Raw genomic sequence first — 8,167 nt, 5'->3', positions numbered from 1 at the left:
AAAAAAAAAAGTAATGAGAGAAGTGGGAAATGAAACATTTACATGAATGTGTATATATATAGGTAATTAAATATGAAAGTAAAGTAACAGGATTAAAGAAATAAAAATATTGTTATATAATCTAAAAGAAATACGAATATTTATATTTAATAATAATAATTTAAAATTAAAGTTATGGAAAACAAAAAGGAAGAAAACAGAAGTAATTAATGAAATATGTAAGTAAAATACTAGAGTAAAGAAACCAAATATGAAGTTAAGATCCAGTATGGGAGGATCCACTTCGCTTTTAACCGTGACCGGACAAGGGGAAAGCACTTCCCCAAGGTAGAAAGCAAGTCATTAGACTGCCTGTAATTTAGAGAAAATTACTGGCACTAAAAAAAAAGTAATCTATAAAACCATCCAAGATTAGACCCATTCAGACTTACACAGGTTAAACTTAGAGAACTAACAACCCACCTAAACTTATCGTCGAGAGATGAACCAATTATTCTATAACATATTCATTCCTTATTCTCAACAGAATACTTAACTGTGACTAACAAATACTTCAGGTTAAATAACTCATTTGTCAGAAATATCAAAACCATTTTGCTTGCTAAAATAAAGATAAAAACATCTGCTAAGAGTCTAAAACTATATAACTTAAAACAATATGGATATAAATGTAATTATATTTAGAATACTACAATCTGTGAAATCTCAATTGAAATCGTGCATATGGTAAAGACACTAAAAGATAAAAAAAATGTCATTCCATCGAATAAAAACAACTACCTCAAGTTGAAGAATATTAGGAGAATGCTTCATGATCCATGTGAATGTGGATGGCGTAGTGATTCTTACTTTAGCACATCGCAGATTTTTCAGTTCAGCAGAATTTTCTCTTTCCTCGTGTATACTAAGCTTTGCTGTTAGCTCTTCAAGATTGGGGCAGAGGGCAGCAATTTGAGATATATCAATACTGTAAACCTGTATTTACAAATAAATTTACAATAATAATAATAAGGAATACTAAAAACAATCAAAACATGACTTCTACAAAATAACTGTACAAACTATCAATAATGTGTCGTTCATATAAAATCAAAAGACATCTAAAAATTTAAAGTCAAGTTAAAATAATTCAACTTTAAATACTGTTCATACTTCAAATTCCAAGAATATACATCAATAATAGTTATTCTCAACTTCTATTCTCAACCTAATAATTTAAGATTACCTTAGATAGATTTTAAAAGGTGCTGCAAATGCCTTTTTTATTTTAATTCCTTAATTGATTTTTAAAAACTAAACATTAATGTATGTTCTAGAAACAAAAATTAAATTAAAATATAAAAGGAAAACGGTCAAAGAAAAAACTTAAAGTTATTGAACTATTTAATGTGAGCCAACGCTTTGCCCCATGTTGCAGGGCTTTATAGGGCTGAAAAAGATACCAACACTAAAATAAAAGTAAGATACTAGATAACATGAAATAAAAGTAAACTAACGTTGCTAATTATGATTTAAAATAGGTGAAAATTACAAAATTTTTTTAGATAATTAATGAAAACGGAAATATTAATAAATAACAATGGAGATAAAAAGAAATAAAAATACAGTATAAACATAAAATACAGAAAAAGGGGAATAAGAATAAAGAGCAATAACAAACGTAATAAGACACCAACCTTACTGAATGTAGGTAAGCACAAAAATGAAGCTGAAGGCGAATGAAAAAACAAACAGGAAGAGAAGTGGGGGTTACTAATACTAGTACGTGGGGTTAACTAATACGATATATTTGAAAGAAAAAAGATATAAAATAATGTCAAAGTAAAGATAATATCAGTAAATTTAAGAAAATACTAAAAATAGGTAGGCATCAAATGATAACATACATAAGAGGAGAAGATGGTCGGAGGGTGTGGCCAGCAGAAAAAAACACAAATAAACAAACAAATTATTTATTTGTGCCGATGTTTCGACGTAATTTTCAGATCCTCATCAGGGCTATAAAAATGTGTATTTATTTTATTTATGTTTTTTTTCCCTCTCTCAATGATGGTTTTTGTCTTTTAGATTAATAGCCCTGATAAAGACCTGAAAAATAGGTTGTAATGTCGGCACATTCGTTTGTTTATTTGTGTTTTTTTCTGCTGACCCCCCCAAACCATCTTCTCCTCTTGTATATATTTACGGTCAACTATTTTCACATCATTACGATAATATACATAATAAGGAGGAGAAATGATATAAAAAATATATGTAGATAAAATACAAAAAAAAAAACAAAAAAAAAAACGCTCATTAAATATTTGAATTCTATATGAGTTGACCACACCCAGACCATCTTCATATTATATCTTATACGTGGTCAATCAACAATTTTCCATAAAATTAAAATAAGATTTTTCAAACCTACCTGATCAATAAGAATAAGACGACGCAACGAATGCCCAGAGTGATGAAGATATGGAAACAGCACTGGGGCATAAAATCCAAAATCAAAATCAGCTGTCAAATTAGTCAAAGGAGGTAAAATTCCAGGAGTTTGGGGAAGCCAAGAAGCTCTAGTGTAAAGCGAGTTGAGTTTAGGAAGAAACTTGCAAATCTTAGCAAGCTTGTCTGGTGGCAGCTGTGTATCCCATAGTTCAGTCAGTTGGAGGTGAGCTGGTGCGCTCTCCCGATTCTGAACACTTAGAACCGCATCACCAATGTTCCTGAGGAAAAGTGTACAAATAAATTGAATGATATAATGATGAGTTAATAGTTGACTGTGGATATACATGAATGAGAAGAGGATGGTTGGGGGCGCGATCAATGAACAACAGAAATTAGTAAAAAATTATTTATTACTGCCAAAGTTTTGTCCAGAATTTCAAGCCTTCATTAGGGCTGAGAACAAAAAAAAAAAATAACAACCAATGAATAAAAATAATATACAGGATGATTAAAAAATAATTAACAATATAGATACATAGATAGTGTTTTACTTACATATTTAATTACCTACACATACGTTTTAATTCTCACTTCATTCATTACTTTATTTTAAATAATTTTCATTTTTACATATATTTACTAACTAAATTTTCATATGTATTTTGTTATTTATTCTTTTCTCTTACTCAATTTTAATATTACTCTTCTCACACACCCTTTATCTTCTTATAGTACTTAAATTAAACTATTCATGTCTTTCAACACAATTTATGTATCTATAGTGTTAGTTATTTTCTAATCATTCTGTAAATCTCTTTATTCATTATGAATGTTATCTTGTTTTTTGTTTTTAGCCCTGATCAGAATTTTATATTTATTTGTGTTCTTCCTGACCGCACCCCCAAACCATCTTCTCCTCATTATGGAAAAACATAATGATCAGGTAAAAACCTCTAGCAAGAACATAGGAACATTTTTGAAACATACGTAAGTGTTACAAGGAAAATACTTCGATACATGAGCAAGCAAAAGTAATGGATGGGATTTGATAAAATTGATTAACCATTTTTAAACTACTCCCCAACTTTTCTCTAAGTTTAAGCCAAACCGATAACATTATTAGAAGATAGGTGTGACAAGAAATATATATTTGTGTATGAGTAAATAAAAGCAATATATGTAATTTGATAATATTAGTATGAGACCATCAAGGTACCAGCCCACACAATCATTACAAATTTCATCAAAATCAGATTAACGCCACCAGGTATTATTTTATATTAATAAATTTTCAATGCGGAGGACAATATTTCATTTTGACTTCCATACATAAAAAGCTTCCCTAGCTTTGGTAGTGAGAAAATTTAAGTAATTTGTCTTTATCAATAACAATAAACAGAAATTGATGCTTTATTAACCTACTTTTTAATTTATTTTTATTAATGAAAAGTTTTGAGATGACGGAATCATAGAATAAGTAACAAAAGACAATGTACGGATTCAATAAAAATCTCAACACCCGGACAAAATTTTATTTGTCCAAAAACAAGATCTTAGCACATACATTTGATATATACTTTTTCTAATTAATGGCATAAATACCTGTAATATAAAAAACCTCCATGGCTTTTCAAATTAGAACAGAACATTAGAAGTAACATCACTGAAACAGATGTTGTATTTGTATCTTGTATTTTTACTTCTTGCAAGGTCTCGCAAGTCTTGTTAAGTCGTGATTTGGGAAGAACAGCCATCGCTTCGATAGCATTAGGTTCACAACTTTCAAGTTCGACAAGATGAGCATTAATAACATTTACAGCATTCTGAAACAGTAGTGTGTTGTGTAGTATTGCACTGAAAATGAAACTATATCTAAAGAAAAATCATTAACACTTATATGAAAGGAATATGGTCCTTATATTCCTTTCATCTTTACACACGGTCAATCAATAATCTTCCAGAATTAACACTTATACTTCAATTAATATCAGAGGGAGAAACACTTTATTGAAAAAGTTGTACTACCCAACTGCATTGGGTTTCTATGTAACAGAGCATACTTATAACTAGTAAAACAACTGTTTTTGGAACTAATAATATATATGCATAATATAATTAATTTAAAATACATGATAGTAATAGGTAATTGATATGGTTAGTAAGAAATATTTTTATTTCTAATTCGCCGAGCGCGATGTACTAGGTAAATACATTGCATGTTTCTTAATATAGTTTTTTCATAGGGATGGGTTCGTCACTTTCACGCATATTTTTCGTGAGTGCCACCCATAAGCTAACGGGCCTCACAAATACCCGGAGGGAGGCTGTGAGTGAGTATTGCATAATGTTATGCTTGAAAAAAGCTCGGGTAGGGCCAGGGACTCGAACTCACAACCTTTGGGTTGGTAGACGGGTGCATTGCCATGCTGCTACTGTCAACCCAATATGAAAAAAATATAGTAGATGAAAAGTAAATGACATAAAAGTAAAAGTAAGATGGATCTCCTGAAGTTTTTGCATTTACAGTTGTTAATGGTTAATTAGGAGAAAGAAGATGGTGGTAAAACCGACTTCAATTATAGTGACTGAGTTGATTTGACTAACACTGCCATATGGGTCAAGCTCCAAATTTGATACTATTTAGGTACCATAGTTCGACAAAAAATTAAAATCAATTATTTCCATTTTTTAAATTTTTATTACATTCAGGAAATGCACTTTGACAACTCCTTGAAGCAGATACACAATCACTAATGCAGTTTTCATGATATATTGGCTAAGTAGGTAATCAGTATAACTTTGGGTTAGTTTAAAAATGCAAAATGCAATGAGAAATTTTGATTAATAGGATATATTTATTAAAATTTTATTTCTAGCTTAAATAAGGTTACCTTTTAAGTAATTAATAAGGAAGCAAAAATAATTTTTTGTTGTCTTAATAATGAATATCAATATAAAATTGACCATTTGTTCTCTCCCTTCTTATCAAGGTTGCTCACTAGCCCTAAAAGAATTTTCATTATGGCTAGGAGGAGACAAATCCAACATTTTTAATTTATGCACTAGGAGAAGCTTCTCAAAATAAGGAAGATTAACATGTATGTAAAAAAGTTCTGGACTACAACATAACTATGTAATGTACAAAGTCTAAGTTTTATCTTGACTTTATTGAGGTTAGGGAGTGACCACCAATGACAATACTCAAACACTTTACATATCTTTTTACATCTTGGAAGTAACAAAGAAGTTAGATCTGGAAACAAACAAGACTACATGTTTTCTGCTTCTTAACAGTGTAGCCTGGGTCACCTTCCAGGACTAAATTTCTCTTTGTAAATGTATATTAGCAGCATTTTAATAACGTGAGAGGCAATGACTGAAAACTGTGTGACAGAGATAAAATATGTTATAGTGATTGGTGTGTTCGACTTAAAATTCAAATTATGTTTAATGCCAATACTTGAATGGATGCTGAACAATATGATAGTCATTTTAGATTTACTGCAAAAGAAGCTGGTGTCATTGAAAATTTAAGTCAGAAACTCAGCTTGTCAGACAAAACGAGCATTAAATATCTCATTAACTATTGGAACTTCAAAAGGAGAAGGAAATGTTGGCGTAAAGATAAGATAAGATGGTTTAATAGTAGTTTCAGATAACTTATCTTATTTAAAAAGTCCTATAACTGAAATAGCATCAAAATGGGAGAATGACCCTTACAAAGAATTTGTAATCTTCAGAGCCTTTTTCAACGAAACAATTAATGTTCTTTTCGAAACAAAATATGATGAAAAAGGATTTTTCTTACTATAACTATTCATAATAAAATAATTTTGATATGTTAGGTTGGAAGTTCAAAAAAAAATCATCATTTACTTTTAAAAGGAGTTCACCAATCCCGAAATCGTCAACAAGCCAAGATGATGTGATGTCCAAATTAGTCAAATGTTCAGCATACTGCCCAATAATCTTTAAAGACTGGTTATCTGCAGCATTATGTAGAGTGAGAATGCGAAGGTTGCTGGCTAAACCTCTCCGTAACGCTGAGTGCAGATGGTTACTTGGTAAGGACTCAACTTGAGAAGGTAACGAGTGCTCAATCTGAACCTAAAACAGATTAAAAGGAATTAATGTTTTATTGGAATCTAACTGAACTTGTGAATAGGGTGTACATAAAATAGATACTCAATAATGATACTAATTAATAAATAAATAATAAATACTGATATAAATAATGATACTAATTATCAATAAGTTAGTAGTGCAAACCTGTACTACTATGACTCATGATGGATTTTTGGTTTAGTACTTGATAAGGAAGTACTAAACAACTGTTTCTAGATCAACGGTTAAGTTAGAATGTAATTTAGTCAGGACCACGCTCAATCCCCAGGTTTTCTCTTAATTGAGAGTACCCACTTCATAGAGGCTGGGTGTGTCCCAGGAAGGTTTCCTGACCCTAGGTATGTTTCTCGGCTGAAATATTAGATTAAATAAACATCTACCACAGCCGGACTTGAACCAGACCCTGAGAAGCAGGAGCAGGGTAACATGCTCAATGAGCCACTCTACTTCCTAATCAATTCAAAATTAATATAAAGAAAACTCGAGAAAAAGGCCTTACTTTCATATTTATTTCGAAACAAATGCATTTACTTTGAATCAATTTTGCAGACATTAGTTATCACCAAATAGCATTTGTGAAAACTCAACCACTAACCAAAGTTAAAATTTTAAAATCATAAATAACAAACCATATAGTACACATCAAAATCTGAATAAATAAGACTAAAAATCAAATTTCTTAAACTAATAGCTAGTTAATAATACCTTGACGTGAAGTTCATGCAAACCAATTATATTTGATCCCTCGATTCTGGAATAAAGTTGAGCACTTTGAAAACCAGTCAGGAATTCTCCATTTTTTTTCAATTGTAATTTTTTTGTGGTTGAGTCAGCAAGTAATTCAAGTATATCCAATAAGTCAAACACCTTGGAACTGAACAAAATCACAATGTTTGTACTTTATACAATTATAAATATATAAAATTTTAATTAATGTATTTCATTAATTCAATTGGTAATACTAATATTAATATAAACGGACCTGTAATTAGTTACAGCTCTGTCAATTAAATGTTCTCTAATACCACCATGTAGTAGTCCTATTAAATACTTTCTCAATGGTACAAAATTCTTTTGATGATTGACAACATACATATGAATTACTTTTAAGACATCATCAATACAAAGACTATATAAAGTTTTAATTGGTCTTGGCGGTGGCATTATAAACTAATGATAATTATTAACTGAAACATTAACTAATAAATGTATATCTTGTCAATCAGACTTGACATGTCTGTTTAAATCAAATCTCGATGTAAATTATCATCCCAATAGATGTACCCATCGAGGATTATAAAGATTCAATTTCTTAGAACATGTCAAGCACAGGAAAAATATATAATGCACAAAAATTGTTTACAATATCTGCTGTTTGGAAACCTAAACTGAAACCTCGCATTTCATTTTGACATTTAGCTCTTTGTTCTTTTATTTCATCAATATTTACTGTCGCTAGATTATTAATTTTGGTTTTGTCTTCGTAATTTTAACTGAGACAAGAAAAATACTAATTCTCCTATTATCTTTGAACTTTTTTTCTATTCCCTAGAATGGGAAAGTAGGGATTTATTCTATGACCCAATAAGTAATGGGTGGAAATGAAAAGGTT

The 8,167-nt window shown here is 30.2% G+C and overlaps 1 protein-coding gene across 2 annotated transcripts in view; it reads right to left on the bottom strand.

Annotated features, from left to right (window-relative positions):
• LOC106677121 (uncharacterized) overlaps positions 1-7,952 on the bottom strand; it is a 17,767-nt gene extending 9,815 nt beyond the window's left edge. The window contains exons 1-6 of one of the 2 annotated variants that reach the window (XM_014414835.3): positions 7,538-7,952; positions 7,261-7,429; positions 6,307-6,537; positions 4,033-4,253; positions 2,411-2,708; positions 778-975 (exon numbers count right to left, since the gene is read on the bottom strand). In XM_014414835.3, the coding sequence (XP_014270321.1) occupies positions 778-975; positions 2,411-2,708; positions 4,033-4,253; positions 6,307-6,537; positions 7,261-7,429; positions 7,538-7,719 (1,299 nt within the window). In that variant the 5' untranslated portion in view covers positions 7,720-7,952. The remainder of the gene's footprint in view (positions 1-777; positions 976-2,410; positions 2,709-4,032; positions 4,254-6,306; positions 6,538-7,260; positions 7,430-7,537) is intronic. The other variant, XM_014414836.3, reaches the window with a different exon arrangement.
• Positions 7,953-8,167: the final 215 nt, after the last annotated feature.

This window comes from Halyomorpha halys, unplaced genomic scaffold (genome assembly GCF_000696795.3).
Source record: "Halyomorpha halys isolate HHAL.00 unplaced genomic scaffold, Hhal_1.1 Scaffold88.1, whole genome shotgun sequence".
NCBI lineage: Eukaryota > Metazoa > Arthropoda > Insecta > Hemiptera > Pentatomidae > Halyomorpha > Halyomorpha halys.
The sequence above is the reverse complement of the archived record's forward strand: the minus strand, read 5'-3'. Positions and strand labels throughout refer to the sequence as shown.